General features: G+C 39.0%; 2 protein-coding genes across 2 annotated transcripts in view; one reads left to right on the top strand and one right to left on the bottom strand.

Annotated features, from left to right (window-relative positions):
* LOC126188013 (CAAX prenyl protease 2) overlaps positions 1–11,710 on the bottom strand; it is a 114,580-nt gene extending 102,870 nt beyond the window's left edge. Inside the window, exons 1-3 of the mRNA XM_049929430.1 lie at positions 11,560–11,710; positions 11,238–11,343; positions 10,508–10,646 (exon numbers count right to left, since the gene is read on the bottom strand). Of these exons, the coding sequence (XP_049785387.1) occupies positions 10,508–10,646; positions 11,238–11,343; positions 11,560–11,672 (358 nt within the window). The 5' untranslated portion in view covers positions 11,673–11,710. The remainder of the gene's footprint in view (positions 1–10,507; positions 10,647–11,237; positions 11,344–11,559) is intronic.
* Positions 11,711–11,724: 14 nt separating this feature from the next.
* LOC126188010 (F-box only protein 11) overlaps positions 11,725–18,500 on the top strand; it is a 59,376-nt gene continuing 52,600 nt past the window's right edge. The window contains 3 exon segments of the mRNA XM_049929426.1: positions 11,725–11,921; positions 13,551–13,883; positions 16,958–17,108. Of these exon segments, the coding sequence (XP_049785383.1) occupies positions 11,825–11,921; positions 13,551–13,883; positions 16,958–17,108 (581 nt within the window). The 5' untranslated portion in view covers positions 11,725–11,824.

The raw sequence follows: 18,500 nt of genomic DNA on the forward strand, positions 1-18,500 counted from the left end.
AGGGACAGATTTCAGGCACTCAAATTTCTCCGTTTTGATTAAAAGTCAACCTAATCTGGCCTGCCAGCCAACAAATTTGCTCCTGCATCTGAATTTTGGGAAAAGTTAGTGGAAAACAGTATTCATTCTTACTGGTCCGGAGAAAATATAGCAATAGATGAGCAACTATTACCAAGCAAAAAAATGCAGGCTCACTCAATTCATTCCCAACTAACACAACAAATGTGCTTCTAAATTCTGGACTGATGTCAAGTAGCACCAAAATATACGTGTAATGCTTCCCTATGGCCCAAGAAAGATGACATGCATAAACAGAAACAATATTATGTCACTCATGGAGCCATTTCTAAATGGAAGAAGAAATGTGATGACAGGCAATATCTTCACATCTCGTCAACTTGCTAAAAAGATCAAAGAAAAGAAAACTTGATTAGTTGGTAAAATGAACACGATCCGTCTTGTAATCTCTGATGAGACAAAGTAGCTAAATACTGAAATACACTCAACCACCATCCTGTACCAGGCTGACAACATGAGACTGCACCATGATTGTATACCAAGGTAAGAAATATAAAAAGTCATTCCTCTCAGTACACTGGGTGGTGAAGTAGCAATACAAAAAGGAGGAAAAAAGAAACTTGAAATCTTAACATTCTAAGATGCAACAGTGTATAGGGTGGCTATGGTTGATCAAATTAACCTTATATATGCCACAAAGGCAGCATCACCTGATTTGATTTCACTGCATTCCATTATCCTTGTTTTGCATTTGTTGCCGTTCATCTTATATCCTATTTTCAAGACACTGCCCATTCCATTCAACTTCTCTTCCAAGTCCTTTGCCGTCACTGACAAAATTACAATGTCATTAGCAAACAGTTTTTATTTCTTCTCCCTGAACTTTAATTCCTACTCTAAATGTTTCTTTTGTTTCCTTTTCTGCTTGCTCAAAGTGCAGACCGAATAACATCGGGGATAGGCTACAACCCTGTCTCACTCCCTTCTCAACCACTGTTTCCCCCATGTGCCTCTCCACTCTTTATAAGTGCTGTCTGCTTTATGTACAAGTTGTAAATAAGTGATTCACTCCATGTATTTTAACCCTGCTACCTTCAGAATTTCAAAGATAGAATTCCACTCGACACTGTCAAAAGCTTTCTATAAATCTACAATGCTATAAACTTCCCCAACAAGAACCATGGACCTTGCCGTTGTTGGGGAGGCTTACATGCCTCAGCGATACAGATAGCCGTACCGTAGGTGCAACCACAACGGAGGGGTATCTATTGAGTGGGCAGACAAACATGTGGTTCCTGAAGAGGGGTAGCAACCTTTTCAGTAGTTGCAGGGGCAACAGTCTGAATGATTGACTGATCTGGCCTTGTAACACTAACCAAAACAGCCTTGCTGTGCTGGTACTGCGAACGGCTGATAGCAAGGGGAAACTACAGCTGTAATTTTTCCTGAGGGCATGCAGCTTTACTGTATGGTTAAATGATGATGGCATCCTCTTGGGTAAAATATTCCACAGGTAAAATAGTCCCCCATTCGGATCTCCGGGCAGGGACTACTCAGGAGGGCGTCGTTATCAGGAAAAAGGAAACGCGTTCTATGAATCAGAGCGTGGAATGTCAGATCCCTTAATCGAGCAGGTAGGTTAGAAAAATTAAAAAGGGAAATGGATAGGTTAAAGTTAGATATAGTGGGAATTAGCAAAGTTCAGTGGCAGGAGGAACAAGACTTCTGGTCAGGTGAATACAGGGTTATAAATACAAAATCAAATAGGGGTAATGCAGGAGTCAGTTTAATAATGAATAAAAACAAGGAGTGCGGGTAAACTACTACAAACAGCATAGTGAATGCCTTACTGTGGCCAAGATAGACACGAAGCCCACGCCTACTACAGTAGTACAAGTTTATATCCCAACTAGCTCTGCAGATGACGAAGAAATTGAAGAAATGTATGGTGAAATAAAAGAAATTATTCAGATAGTGAAGGGAGACGAAAATTTAATAGTCATGGGTGACTGGAATTCGGTAGTAGGGAAAGGGAGAGAAGGAAACATAATAGGTGAATATGGATTGGGGCTAAGAAATGAAAGAGGAAGCCGCCTGGTAGAATTTTGCACAGAGCATAACTTAACCATAGCTAACACTTGGTTCAAGAATCACAAAAGAAGGTTGTATACATGGAAGAAGCCTGGAGATACTAAAAGGTATCAGATAGATTATACAATGGTAAGACAAAGATTTAGGAACCAGGTTTTAAATTGTAAGACATTTCCAGGGGCAGATGTGGACTCTGACCACAATCTATTGGTTATGAACTGTAGATTAAAACTGAAGAAACTGCAAAAAGGTGGGAATTTAAGGAGATGGGACCTGGATAAACTGAAAGAGCCAGAGGTTGTACAGGGTTTCAGGGAGAGCATAAGGGAACAATTGACAGGAATGGGGGAAAGAAATACAGTAGAAGAAGACTGGTTAGCTTTGAGAGATGAAGTAGTGAAGGCAGCAGAGGATCAAGTAGGTAAAAAGACGAGGGCTACTAGAAATCCTTGGGTAACAGAAGAAATATTGAATTTAATTGATGAAAGGAGAAAATATAAAAATGCAGTAAATGAAGCAGGCAGAAAGGAATACAAACGTCTGAAAAATAAGATTGACAGGAAGTGCAAAATGGCTAAGCAGGGATGGCTACAGGACAAATGTAAGGATGTAGAGGCTTATCTCACTAGGGGTAAGATAGATATTGCCTACAGGAAAATTAAAAAGACCTTAGGAGAAAAGGAACCACTTGTATGAATATCAAGAGCTCAGATGGAAACCCAGTTATAAGCAGAAAGGTGGAAGAAGTATATAGAGGGTCTATACTAGGGCGATGTACTTGAGCACAATACTATGGAAATGGAAGACGATGTAGATGAAGATGAAATGGGAGATATGATACCGCGTGAAGAGTTTGAAAGAGCACTGAAAGACCTGAGTCGAAACAAGGCCCCTGGAGTAGATAACATTCCAACAGAACTACTGACGGCCTTGGGAGACCCAGTCCTGACAAAACTCTACCATCTGGTGAGCAAAATGTATGAGACAGGCGAAATACACTCAGACTTCAAGAAGAATATAATAATTCCAATCCCAAAGAAAGCAGGTGCTGACAAGATGTGAAAATTACCGAACTATCAGTTTAATAAGTGACGGATGCAAAATACTAATGCGAATTCTTTACAGACGAATGGAAAAACTAGTAGAAGCCGACCTTGGGGAAGATCAGTTTGGATTCCGTAGAAATATTGGAACACGTGAGGCAATACTGACCCTACGACTTATCTTAGAAGCTAGATTAAGGAAAGACAAACCTACGTTTCTAGCATATGTAGACTTAGAGAAATGCTTTTGACAATGTTGACTGGAATACTCTCTTTCAAATTCTGAAGGTGTCAGGGGTAAAATACAGGGAGCGAAAGGCTATTTACAACTTGTACAGAAACCAGATGGCAGTTATAAGAGTCGAGGGGCATGAAAGGGAAGCAGTGGTTGGGAAGGGAGTGAGACAGGATTGTAGCCTCTCCCCGATGTTATTCAATCTGTATATTGAGTGAGCAGTGAAGTAAACAAAAGAAAAATTTGGAGTAGGTATTAAAATCCATGGAGAAGAAATAAAATCTTTGAGGTTCGCCGATGACATTGTAATTCTGTCAGAGACAGCAAAGGACTTGGAAGAGCAGTTGAACGGAATGGATAGTGTCTTGGAAGGAGGATATAAGATGAACATGAACAAAAGCAAAACGAGGATAATGGAATGCAATCGAATTAAGTCGGTTGATGCTGAGGGAATTAGATTAGGAAATGAGACACTTACACTAGTAAAGGAGTTTTGCTGTTTGGGGAGCAAAATAAGTGATGATGGTCGAAGTAGAGAGGATATAAAATGTAGACTGGCAATGGCAAGGAAAGCGTTTCTGAAGAAGAGAAATTTGTTAACATCGAGTATAGATTTAAGTGTCAGGAAGTCGTTTCTGAAAGTATTTGTATGGAGTGTAGCCATGTATGGAAGTGAAATATGGACGATAACTAGTTTGGACAAGAAGAGAATATAAGCTTTCGAAATGTGGTGCTACAGAAGAATGCTGAAGATAAGATGGGCAGATCACATAACTAATGAGGAGGTACTGAATAGGATTGGGGAGAAGAAAAGTTTGTGGCACAACTTAACTAGAAGAAGGGATCGGTCGGTAGGACACTTTCTGAGGCATCAAGGGATCACCAATTTGGTATTGGAGGGCAGCGTGGAGGGTAAAAATCGTAGAGGGACACCAAGAGATGAATACACTAAACAGATTCAGAAGGATGTAGGTTGCAGTAGGTACTGGGAGATGAAGAAGCTTGCACAGGATACAGTAGCACGGAGAGCTGCATCAAACTAGTCTCAGGACTGAAGACCACAACAACAACAGCTATAAAATTAAATTTGCCTTTCCTTAACCTGTCTTCCAAGATAAGTTGTAGGGTCAGTACTCCCTTGAGTGTTGCTATATTTCTCCAGAATCCAAACCAATCTTCCCTGAGGTCAGCTTCTAATAGTTTCTCTTCGCCCTCCTGTAAATAATTTGTGTTAGTATTCCACAACTATGACTTGTTAAACTGATAGTTCAGAAACATTCACACCTGTTCGCATCTGCTTTCCTTGGAATTTGAATTATTACATTCTTCTTGGAGACTGCGTGTATATCACCTGTCTCACCCATCTTTCACACTAGATGGAAGAGTTCTGCCATGCATGGATCTCCCACGGCTATCATTAGTTCTGATGGAATATTGTCTACTACTGGGGCCTTGTTTTGATTTGGGTCTCTCAGTGCTCTGTCAAATTCTTCTCACAGTATATCATCTCCCCTTTCATCATCTCCCTTAGCTTAGGACTAGTTTCCCATCTGATTTCTTGATATTCGTACAGTTGCTTTCGTTTCCTCGAAAAGCCTCTTTAACAGTAGGGTTATTTCAACTTCTCCAGGTCCCATCTCCATAATTTCCAACCTTTTGCAATTTCCTCAGTTTTAATCAACAGTTAATAGCCAATTGTGGTCATAGTCCACATCTGCTCCCGGAAATGTCTTACAGTTTAAAATCTGGCCCCAAAATCTCTTTCTTATCAATATATAATCAACCTGAAAATTTCTGAGTCTCTAGGCCTCTTTCATTTATACAGCCTTCTTTCACGATTCTTAAACCAAGTGTTAGCAATGATTAAATTGAGCTCTGTGCAAAATTCTATCAGGCAACTTCCTTTTTCATTCCTTTCTCCCAGTCTATATTCACCCACTATTTTTCCTTGTCTTCCTTTTCCTTCTATCCAATTCCATTCCCCCATCACTATTAAATTTTTGTCTCTCTTAACTATCTAATTACTTTCTTTTATCTCATACGAGGGCTATCCACAAAGTACATTATGTTTTGGAATTTAAAAAATATAAAGTATTGGAATTTTTTTTAATTATATACAGATGAAAGCCACACTTAAATACTACTTTTCTACATAGTTGCCATTTAAATTAAGGCACTTATCGTAGCGATGGACGAGCTTTGAAATTCCTTCGTCGTAAAATTCAGCCGCCTGCGCCTTCAACCACGTGGTTACCTCTTCTTGAAGCTGTGCGTTGTCATCAAAACGCTGCATAGCCAACCACTTCTTCACTGCTGGGAATAAGTGGAAGTCGCTTGATGCCAGGTCGGGACTGTACGGCGGATGAGGAAACAACTCCCACTTAAAAGATTCGAGAACTTCACGAGTGGCATTTGCCATGTGGGCCCGGGCATTATCGTGAATCAGCAAGATCTTTGAGCCCAACTATCCCCTGCGCTTGTTTTGTATTGCTCTTCTGAGGTTGTGCAGAGTTTGTCAATACCTTTGAGAGTTTATTGTAGTGCCTCTTTCCAGGAAATCCACGAAAATCACACCTTTTCTGTCCCAAAAGAAGAGGCAACCAAATGGTTGAAGGCGCACGCGGCCAAATTTTACGACGAAGAAATTTCCAAGCTCGTCTATCGCTATGATAAGTGCCTTAATTTAAATGGCAACTATGTAGAAAAGTAGTATTTAAGTGTGGCTTTCATCTGTATATAATAAAAAATGTTCCAATACTTTATTTATTTTTAATTCCAAAACTTAATGTACTTTGTGGATAGCCCTCATACATTTTTTCAATCTCTTCATCATATTTGGCTGGTACATAAACTTTTACCACTGTGGTGGGTGCGGGTTTCATGTCTACTTGATTACAATAATCTGTTCACTGTGTTGTTCATAGCAGCTCACTGCATAACTATATTCCTATTCATTACTAACCCTACTCCTGCATTATCCCAAAATTTATTTTGTATTTATAGCCCTGTATTCACCTGACCTTAACCCTTGTTCCTCCCACCACTGAAGTTCACTGATTCCCACTATAACTTTAACCTATCAATTTCACTTTTTAACTTTCTAACCTCTCTGTCTGATTGAGGGATCTAACGTTCCATGCTCCAATTTGTGGAATGGCAGTTTTGTTTCTCCTGATGATGAAATCTTGCTGAGCAGTCTCCACCTGGAGATATGATTGGGGAACTATTTTACCTCCGGAATATTTTACCCAAGAGGATGCCATGATCATTTAACCACACAGTAGAGCTGCATGCCCTCAGGTAAAATTATGGCTATTGTTTCCCTTCGCTTTCAGCTGTATGCAATACAAGCAAAGCATTGCCATTTCAGTTGGTGTTACAAGGCCAGGTCAGTCAATAATCCAGACTTTTGCAACCATTGAAAAGGCTGCCACTCCTCTACGGGAACCCCAAGTTTGCCTGGCCTCTCGACAGACCACCCCCTCAGAAGTGGTTTCATCTATGGTAAAACTATCTGTATAGCTGAGGCAAACCAGCATCCCAATCAATGGCATGGTCCATGGCTCATGAGGATGTACTTAGTTCAAACTGATCCCAAATAATTAAAATTCTAATATGACCAGTTGGAGGGGGGGGGGGGGGGGAGGGGGGACAACCACCACCACCACCACCACCACCACCACCACCACCACCACCACCACAGGTATACATATTTAAAGAAACTGTAATTGCTCCTTTAGATTCACAATAACAGTGTACAGTAGCCAATACATGAAACTCCTTCAAATGAATTTTTTGTTGTTGAGGTCTTCAGTCCTGAGATTTGTTTGATGCAACTCTCCATGCTACTCTATCCTGTGCAAGCTTCTTCATCTCCCAGTACCTACTGCAACCTACATCCTTCTGAATCTCCTTGGTGTATTCATCTCTTGGTCTCCCTCTACAATTTTTACCCACCACCCTGCCCTCCAGTACTGCACTGGTGATCCCTTGATGCCTCAGAACATGTCCTACCAACCGATCCCTTCTTCTAGTCAAGTTGTGCCACAAACTTCTCCTCTCCCCAATCCTATTCTACACCTCCTCATTAGTTATTTGATCTACCCATCTAATCTTCAGCATTCTTCTGTAGCACCACATTTCGAAAGCTTCTATTCTCTTCTTGTCTAAACTAGTTATCGTCCATATTTCACTTCCATACATGGCTACACTCCATACAAATACTTTCAGAAACGACTTCCTGACACTTAAATCTATACTCGATGTTAACAAATTTCTCTTCTTCAGAAACGCTTTCCTTGCCATTGCCAGTCTACATTTTATATCCTCTCTACTTCGACCATCATCACTTATTTTGCTCGCCAAATAGCAAAACTCCTTTACTACTTTAAGTGTCTCATTTCCTAATCTACTACCCTCAACATCACCCAATTTAATTCGACTACATTCCATTATCCTCGTTTTGCTTTTGGATGTTCATCTTATATCCTCCTTTCAAGACACTGTGCATTCCGTTCAACTGCTCTTCCAAGTCCTTTGCTGTCTCTGACAGAATTATGTCATCGGCGAACCTCAAAGTTTTTATTTCTTCTCCATGGATTTTAATACCTACTCCAAATTTTTCTTTTGTTTCCTTCACTGCTCGCTCAATATACAGATTGAATAACATCAGGGAGAGGCTACAACCCTGTCTCACTCCCTTCCCAACCACTGCTTCCCTTTCATGCCCCTCGACTCTTATAACTGCCATCTGGTTTCTGTACAAATTGTAAATAGCCTTTCGCTCCCTGTATTTTACCCCTGCCACCTTTAGAATTTGAAAGAGAGTATTCCAGTCAACATTGTCAAAAGCTTTCTCTAAGTCTACAAATGCTAGATACCTAGGTTTGTCTTTCCTTAATCTAGCTTCTAAGATAAGCCGTAGGGTTAGTTTTGCCTCACGTGTTCCAATATTTCTATGGAATTCAAACTGATCTTCCCCAAGGTCGGCTTCTACTAGTTTTTCCATTCGTCTGTAAAGAATTCGTGTTAGTATTTTGCAGCCGTGACTTATTAAATGATAGTTCGGTAATTTTCACATCTGTCAACACCTGCTTTCTTTGGGATTGGAATTATTATATTCTTCTTGAAGTCTGAGGGTATTTCACCTGTCTCATACATCTTGCTCACCAGATGGTAGAGTTTTGTCAGGACTGGGTCTCCCAAGGCCGACAGTAATTCTAATGGAATGTTGTCTACTCCCGGGGCCTTGTTTTGACTCAGGTCTTTCAGTGCTCTTTCAAACTCTTCACGCGGTATCATATCTCCCATTTCATCTTCATCTACATCGTCTTCCATTTCCATAGTATTGTGCTCAAGTACATTGCCCTAGTATAGACCCTCTATATACTTCTTCCACCTTTCTGCTTAGAACTGGGTTTCCATCTGAGCTCTTGATATTCATACAAGTGGTTCCTTTTCTCCAAAGGTCTTTTTAATTTTCCTGCAGGCAGTATCTATCTTACCCCTAGTGAGATAAGCCTCTACATCCTCACATTTGTCCTGTAGCCATCCCTGCTTAGCCATTTTGCACTTCCTGTCGATCTCATTTTTGAGACGTTTGTATTCCTTTTTGCCTGCTTCATTTACTGCATTTTTATATTTTCTCCTTTCATCAATTAAATTCAATATTTCTTCTGTTACCCAAGGATTTCTAGTAGCCCTCGTCTTTTTACCTACTTGATCCTCTGCTGCCTTCACTACTTCATCTCTCAAAGCTAACCAGTCTTCTTCTACTGTATTTCTTTCCCCCATTCCTGTCAATTGTTCCCTTATGCTCTCCCTGAAACCCTGTACAACCTCTGGCTCTTTCAGTTTATCCAGGTCCCATCTCCTTAAATTCCCACCTTTTTGCAGTTTCTTCAGTTTTAATCTACAGTCCCTAACCAATAGAGTGTGGTGAGAGTCCACATCTGCCCCTGGAAATGTCTTACAATTTAAAACCTGGTTCCTAAATCTTTGTCTTACCATTGTATAATCTATCTGATACCTTTTAGTATCTCCAGGCTTCTTCCATGCATACAACCTTCTTTTGTGATTCTTGAACCAATTGTTAGCTATGGTTAAGTTATGCTCTGTGCAAAATTCTACCAGGCAGCTTCCTATTTCATTTCTTAGCCCCAATCCATATTCACCTATTATGTTTCCTTCTCTCCCTTTCCCTACTACCGAATTCCAGTCACCCATGACTATTAAATTTTCGTCTCCCTTCACTATCTGAATAATTTCTTTTATTTCATCATACATTTCTTCAATTTCTTCGTCATCTGCAGAGCTAGTTGGGATATAAACTTGTACTACTGTAGTAGGGATGGGCTTCCTGTCTATCTTGGCCACAATAAGGCATTCACTATGCTGTTTGTAGTAGTTTACCCGCGCTCCTATTTTTTATTCATTATTAAACTGACTCCTGCATTACCCCTATTTGATTTTGTATTTATAACCCTGTATTTACCTGACCAAAAGTCTTGTTCCTCCTGCCACGGAACTTCACTAATTCCCACTATATCTAACTTTAACCTATCCATTTCCCTTTTTAATTTTTCTAACCTACCTGCTCGATTAAGGGATCTGACATTCCACGCTCTGATCCGTAGAACGCCAGTTTTCTGTCTCCTGATAACAACGTCGTCTTGAGTAGTCCCCTAACCATTTTGGTTAGTGTTACAAGGCCAGATCAGTCAATCATCCAGACTGTTGCCCCTGCAACTACTGAAAAGGCTGCTGCCCCTCTTCAGGAACCACGCGTTTGTCTGGCCTCTCAACAGATACCCATCCGTTGTGGTTGCACCTACGGTACGGCTATCTGTATCGCTGAGGCACGCAAGCCTCCCCACCAACGGCAAGGTCCATGAATTTATTCATGTATTTTTATATCCTTTGCAAATCAAATAATACTAACTAACTGAAACTAAACTATTACATATTAATAATCAAAACAATGAACACAAAATTGTTGAAAACGAATAAATAAAGAACACAAAAGACAGGTGCTGTGCATTTTATTGTTTGCAGTGTGCGTTAGCAGATATGAAGACTTTTAAAGTCTATAAATAACAATCAACTAAAAACCAATACCAACCTGCATAGAGCTTCCACAGTCCACTGAAACCTTGCATGCATATAGGTCCAAGGAAGAGGAGCATTGTTAACAAGAGTGGAATAACTGCAGCAGGAAAAAGGCCTTGCCACCTTAATCCCAGAAGTTCCCATATTGAAGCCTGGAATTTAAAGATTTGAATTTCAATGCTTATCAGTGCCTGTTTTGACAGAAAAACGTAACTCACAGTAAGAGTTCCTAGCACATTTTTTGCAACAAATAAAGACTGGGCAACTTGAAAACTATGCTTTGGACTACACTTCACAGATATCAATGTTCATTTCGACATTGTAGCAGAAATCTGTATAACACTGTGTTAAGTTTGTAATAGTAAGAATTTTCATGGCTTTAAGTAGAGGTGAGAGCGCCAGAAAACAGTAATTTTACTATTTCTCATCAGCACATATTGTCATATTTATAATATAATAATGCTACAAGTGCCAATCAAAAGATTTCTTGTAGGCTGTTACATCTATCGATTATTCAATTTCTTCAATGTTGAGGTACAGCAGAAAAATATATGCCTTCAATGAGTTAGTTAACTCTTGTGCTTTAATTTTCTTTCTTTCCAGTTGCTTTTTCTAATACCTTATATTATCATTTGATACCTTTAACACTCCTCGAATATGAGTCTTATCACTGAAGTCTTTCGCCAGTTTTTATGGTTTTCATCTGGCTTTCATATATTTTTTCCTCTTATATTTTTATTTACCTTTTTTAAAATTCCTTCTCTGGAAAAGCTATATAAAAATAGCGGGGATACGAACATCATTATGAAAACGCTTAAGAATCTTTTCTTTATGGTCGATGGGTGGTCTCTGTAACAATGTAGAAAAAAAGAAATTAAAAGTTGCCTGAAATGCGATATGCTGACGATAAAATACGGGCGTAAATCCGAAATTTATGGACTCGGTGACATTTTTCAAATACATTTGGCAACAGCGTCACGTGTAATCATTGTGCAGACGACTTAATAGTTAATGATTATCAGATAAAATATTTCACAAAAGACATCATGAAAGCGAAGCACAGACCTGTTATGTGGGGAATTCCAGACATATAAACTAGCGACATAAACGACTGACAAAAGAAAACATGCCACTATAGACGATATACATGCGTATTCTTTCATTCTTCTATCCTCCATACTGCTATTCTACGCTGTCACGTGACTCCTTGAAGCTTTCCTATTCGCCATTCGTTAGTCTGCCTTAGGAATAAGAAAATGGCTGCCAGTACTGATGGAAGGGTATCCTTTGTTTAGGATTTTCTGCTGCAGAATTACAAGGATATTTTAAAATGCCGAGTGCTTCTTTCACCTCTTCTCGTTCTTACGTTCGGAGATCGAGAAGAAAAAATGCAAACCGCATTCCTCTACCGTCAAGAGCGAGCTCAGGTAAGAGAAGACTGCTGTTCTCTGCCAGAACTGAAATGCTTGGACTCGTCCCAGGCCCATGTCCGTACCTATTGACAGCTTATCAGTTTTGTGTGTGATTACTATGTATAATCGTTTTGTAACATATTAGATGTAAAGGGCCTTCAACATATAATGTGCGTTTTAGTTTCATTAAAGTAATTTTAAAGAAGATTGGAAGAAATTACCATATCTCTATGCAATGTCAAATTACATATTTTGCGAGTCTGCCGTTTATCCGTATGTAAGATGTATCGTTTTTGTGAACCGTTCCGGTGGACGTCAGGGGGAAGGAGTGAATGGCTTTGGCAAAACTGGTTGGAATTATGTGAGAGTATACTTACCAGCTCTTAATTCTACATTGAACGGTACTCATTGTCAGTTTCATTGCCGAATATATTTCGTATATTGTAATACTCATAAACTTTCGGATCCGGATTGTGCTCTAATCGCCACTTAAGTTGTATCACAGTCGTACATTTATTTAATTGTCCACCGCAGAGCAAAGTTATGTATTGTAGTGTTGTGATCAGCAGCAAGCAGATTGTTTTGTGTGTGAACGCGTGTTGCTCTGATGAAGGATGTTATGTTTGCATTGTAGATATGGCCTGCTGCTTTGTTTCTTTCGTTGTTATATAAGAAAAAAAGTCCATCCTATGGATCGTTAACGTTTATGTATTAAACATCAACTTTTTGTTAACGATTTCATTCCCATATTTATTGGGAACCATGTTTCGTCTAATAAGACCCAGCGTTCTGCAAATCTCAAAAACCTCACAACTCACCTGTATGTTCTGTGTGCAATGCCATTAGAGCAAATCTTAATACTGTTACATATCTCATTTGTAATTGTTATATACTGCCACTGGATGTTTGATTTTGTATAGTAGATAATGGTAGTGGTTTTCCGGAAATGCTATGCAATTACTGTCAAAAGTGATGCCCTGTAGTTTTAAAGAGTTCAGTGCTCAAGGTGTGTGCAAGCTTTTCATTGTTTTGTTTGAAAGTAACAGTGGTGAATAAATCAGATTTATGTACCATCATTTCATCTCTTGAAGAAATACAGCAACTGGCACTATATATGTGTCCATATTATGCAAACTACTGTAACACACCTGACATAGGGTACTTCCCATTGTAAAACATTGGCTTTATTCATTGTTATATGTAGTGTGGAAAGATGGTTAAATGTGTGCCTGCGTAGTATCACTTGCCTAATGTGATCTTCACTGTGTGTATGAAACAGATACATGAGGAGCTGTAATGTGTTCCTAGAGTCCTCACATAACTTAATACTTGAAATTTTGTAAATAGCTAGACTTTAACATGGTAGTTGGAAGCTCAACTTTAAACACCTGCCACTTAAGATGTTTCAATAATTCAGTGTCTCTCGCAAATTAAAAAATAAATCATTTATGCTGCCATTATTTATATGCATTCAGTAGTATCTTGTTAGTTATTAGTTACATTTAGTATTATATCACAATCTGTTTTGTAAGTGGTCTCCTGTGTTGTCATTCCATTTCATAATGACCTTCCAACAAATTGATTGTTAAACTTCTCTCCAGTTGTATACAGTATTATCATACTCATTGCTCTTTGTTTCTTTAGCAGACCCATGTGAACTCCAGTGTCATGTGCCAAACCAGAATATACCAGGTGCTGGTGGTGCTTCGAGTGCATCCACAGTGACTGGATCAAATGCTGCCGGCAGCTCAGCCTCTGCGGCATCTGCTGGAAACACAAGTTCATCTAGTGTAAACAATGGCACTACTAGCCATCAGTCCCCGTATGACCTTCGTAGAAAATCCCCTCCTCACCATGAACCTTCAACAAGTACAAGTATGGCAGCGTCTTCCACTGTATCGACTGCTAATAGTTACACTGCTTCCATGCTGCCAGCTCGCAAAAGGCCGAGGCGGAACTGTTCAGTATCATATGATCGTAAGTATTCAACATTAATTTACAAACACTATTTTGAAAATCTTTAAAAGCATTGAAAGCATCACCTGAATGGTAATCTATGAATGAGTGTTGGTAGCAGGAATAATTATTGCGAAAAGAGCTATTTTGGTGCAGGAAAGGACAAAGCCTATCATAAAATTCTATACTCTTTATCAAACAGTTGATGTTTCATTTTTATAATTTCATTGCCTCATCAGTGTTTGTTACAATTTATAAATAGTTTCTCATTTAGGCCCTGAGACAGTTGTCTCAGAATTACTATTTATGTGCTATATAATAAATACTAGGGGGACCTTTTGTTATGAAGGATCATTCAATGAGTAGTAAGTTTTTATGTCCATAACACTTCCTGTTCCTTTCTTTGGTGGTAAATAAACACAGCTCTCATTCATAATCAGACTCGCTGTATAGGCCTATAATGTTATTGTCAGGTCTACCTGTTTTTTACTTTCGTGTTAATTCTTAAATGTAAATTGTACAAATGTTACACCCATAATCGAGGAATGACTTTAAAATAACACAGCCTAATTCAAACTATAATGAAAAATCATAGTGGAAATGTGGCAGCATTAACCACTTCTGATGGAGATCAGTAGCTGATACATATAATACCGAAAAATGGTATACCACCTGTCGGCTTTGACCTGTGACATTATCAAGATGGTTGGCTTCCCTTCTTAAAGTGTATTCAGTATGGCAGCCCTTACATCATTCATTACACCCATGAACAAACACCGATAACACATGAAATGTTTAACTCTAGCAAAAAAAAATGGAACTAACAGGACAACTGTGGGCGGTAGGGAGTTTTGGATGAGGGCAAACTAAATATGTGGCAGTGAGCAACATCATTCCAAAGAAGTATTCACCCAAAAATAACGTACTTCGTGAAATCAACAGTAACCAACCCAACCAAAAATGCAAAAAAACATACCATTGGTATCATACATTATGCTTGTCTTATGTAGCTCAAATGAAGATACCCCAACACGAAAAGCTGGTCCCTCTATTTTCACTTAACCTGTATAGCTCAGAGAAAACCCATGATACCAGCAATCCACAACTAGCAGAACTAAGCATTATCAAAATCTAGTGAGACCAAAATAACAACACTCCTTGATACTCACCACTATAAACTACTAAATATGATCTTCGACTACTAATTCAGACAAAATATGCAAAATCATTAAAAAGTGCCTACTCCAACATAAATTTTGGTATCCACTTCTCAAAATCAGCAACACAAAGAAACACATTTAACTTCTAACAGTTAACACCAGAAATACATAAACATATTTACTACCCTACCAAAAAACACTTACTAAAATTTGTTGTAACATCTGTACTTAGTACCAAACGAAAACCCAAAAAAATAACTTTCAAACTATTATCAACACACACTGACAATTTCAAAACTGTGAACCAACCAGTAGCCAAAATTCACTACATTAAAATAACTCACAGACAAGGCAACAAAACAAACTGAGAAACATTGACATTCCACATTAAAGTGTGTCACCGCGTTACTCCACGATATCATCTGCGAAGAATCCATTTCAAACATGCTGCACCCAGTGACTGGGTCAACAGAAACCTCCGATCTTACTCGTCGGCTTTGACCCGTGACGTAAGCGTGTTGTGGTGTGTGACGTCATTACGGCGCGGAGTTTGGTTTGTGATTGTGGCGTGTTTGTAGATGTCGTGTTGGTGTTTTTTGTGCCCTCTGGTGGTGTGTTCATGGTTTTCGTTTGTTTGGTGTGTTGGGGCCAGTTTGCTGTTGCTCAGTGGTGAGTGCTGTGTTCGTGGTTTTGAAGCGGAATTTGTATTAGTGAGTTAACGGTTTTGTGTGATGGTTAATGTAATGATAATTGCTGCACGTCGGGTGAGTTTGCTATTGAGTGTATTCGGTTGTGGTTTTTTGTTTAGGAATGGATATGAAAGACCGCATGAATAGTGCTCGGTTGAGGGCGATGATGGGCGAGACACCGTTAGAGCTGATCAAATTTCTACAGCTATGTTTGTTTGCTATGGTTTGTGGTGTTTTTTGATTTTTGTATTGGTGGATGGGATCGGGAGATTCTGTTGAGCTATATAGGTCAAGGGAAGTGTTTGATCCTAATTTATGGGATCGGGAGCTGTTGTAGATGTATGTAGGTTTAAGGGAAGTGTTTGTTTGCTATGGTTTGTGGTGTTTTTTGAGTTTTGTATTGGGGGATGTGATCGGGAGGTTCTGTTGAGCTATATAGGTCAAGGGAAGTGTTAGATCCCAATTTATGGGATCGGGAGTTACTGTAGATCTATATAGGTCAAGGGAAGTGTCTGATTCCGGATAAGAATGTGTTTTTTGGTATTTGGTCAGTTTTGTGATGTCGATTTTTTTTGTCGTTTTGCGTGGTGTTGTATGGCGGTCGGTGGCTACATTTGTGTATATTTAGTTTCTCCCCACCCAAAAACCCCCAATTTCCCACGCTTGTCCTGTTACAGTCATTAGGCTTTTTGTGAAACCTGTGTATTTCAGTGTTTATGATACGTATGCGATGTTTTTATATCCGCCATATTGGAATTGTCGTTTATGGTCGTTTCCGCCATATTTGTGATGTCATGGGTCAAAGCCGACAGGTAAGATCGGACGCTTCTGTATTTCCCAGTGACTTAACACAATACAGTTACGTTAAGAATAAAAAAAGCCGAAGGGTGGTATCTCAGCTTTCGGCGGACCTGAAGGCTGTGACTGTGTGTGTGTGTGTGTGTGTGTGTGTGTGTGTGTGTGTGTGTGTGTGTGAGAGAGAGAGAGAGAGAGAGAAAATATTCAGTCTGTAAATTGGGATATTTTTATGTTTGTTGTGATGCCTGTAGCAGTATGTTTGTTAAGCCTTGCCCTATGAAATTTTTTGTGCCCTATTTTAATTAGTCTAACAGCCATTGGGAGTTCAATAGAGCCATTGTTTGTGTATGTTAGATGTTATTTGTTTCATTTTCTAAACTGATCACCCTTATTAATAAATCTGTTAATGTATCAGCGTAATCTATAATTGTGAACTTCTCTTATGCAGAATGCACAACCTCAGCAGCACACTATCTACAGTATGAGCTCCCAGATGAGGTACTGTTAACGATATTCAGCTACCTGCTAGAACAGGATTTGTGTCGTGTTAGCCAGGTTTGCAAGCGCTTCCAGACAATAGCAAATGACAACGAACTTTGGTATGTTTATTTTATAAATTAAATATTCTTTCTGAACGATTATTTCTACAATATTTATTTTACTTGTATGCAGCTGCATTTTTGTTTTCAGTGCAGTGTGCAATAATTGTAGATCTAGTTTGAATAAAACATTTATTTATGGTTATCGTGTTATGAAATGTCATGCTAGTTAATACAACTGCAATTTTCTGTAACATTTATATTGAATAGGAACTCCAAAACTATGCAGTTAGCTTTGTTTTTGTTGGGAGGGGGACTCATGAAAATAATTTTGCTACTTTATTGGTGGTGGTGGTGGTGGTGGTAGTAGTAGTAGTAGTAGTAGTAGTAGTAGTAGTAGTAGTAGCACAGAAGAAAAATGAATCTGAGAGTCTGAATTATTAATTCCTTTGACAAGGAAGAGAATATAAACCAAAGAGTATAAGTGCCTACTGGTATTAAAATTGGTAGCAGTTTCCTTATTGAATGTTTACTTTCTTTTCTATCCTCGTTGTGCTAGTGCCCAATTCATATGCAAACAACTTTCTGTTCCCCTTATTTTCAGGTGAAAAAAAATAATTTATATAACAATCCAGAGTGGGTTTTAACTGTCATATATTTCTGTGGGTGTACTCCTGCATTTGTGTTAGTAGTCAGATTGTTTATAAATCTTTTTCTTGTAATTTCAGTACTCAAACTGCAAGAGGCACAATTTCGTAGAAAGTGTGGCATTTGAAACATAATAAAGTAATATGTGATCAGTAAATGAGGTATACAGTAGCACCTAGTTTAATTCCTTCAGAGAGTTTGTCTTTGGAAAGATGTTGAGAGAATACACTTCATCCCCATGTCCTGTTTGTGCTGTAGCCTGTGTGTGTGTGTGTGTGTGTGTGTGTGTGTGTTTGTGTGTGTGTGTGTGTGTCATTCAGTGTAATTGTTAGACACTTTTGACAAGCGGTTAAATAATAAAATAAATTTACAGCAGTCTTTGGAAAGTAATGACACACACACACACACACACACACACACACACACACACACACAGGGAGGAGGGGGGAGAACAGCTGACCTATCAGTCATTGTTTTGGTATAACAATCATGATCAACGTATCTGCATATGGCAGCAGTGCTGCAAGTCTTTGGCAAGTGATGTGTGCGAACTCGTGTTATTTGCTCTTCTTTGTACACTTATATTGTCGACTTGTATCTGACAACAGTCTCGCGATGTTTTTTGGTTAAATGGGTAGCGGCGAAGGCTCACCAATCGAGTACACTTGGAAACTCAACTCGAAAACTACACTATCTTTCTGGATTCTTCAAAATAAATCTTCACATGTCCTTAATTGCCAAAACTTCATCTGTAAATGTAAGACGATCCCTATACTAATCAATTACCCAATGTAAAAGCATTGA

Source organism: Schistocerca cancellata, chromosome 5 (genome assembly GCF_023864275.1).
Source record: "Schistocerca cancellata isolate TAMUIC-IGC-003103 chromosome 5, iqSchCanc2.1, whole genome shotgun sequence".
NCBI classification, from domain to species: Eukaryota; Metazoa; Arthropoda; class Insecta; order Orthoptera; family Acrididae; genus Schistocerca; species Schistocerca cancellata.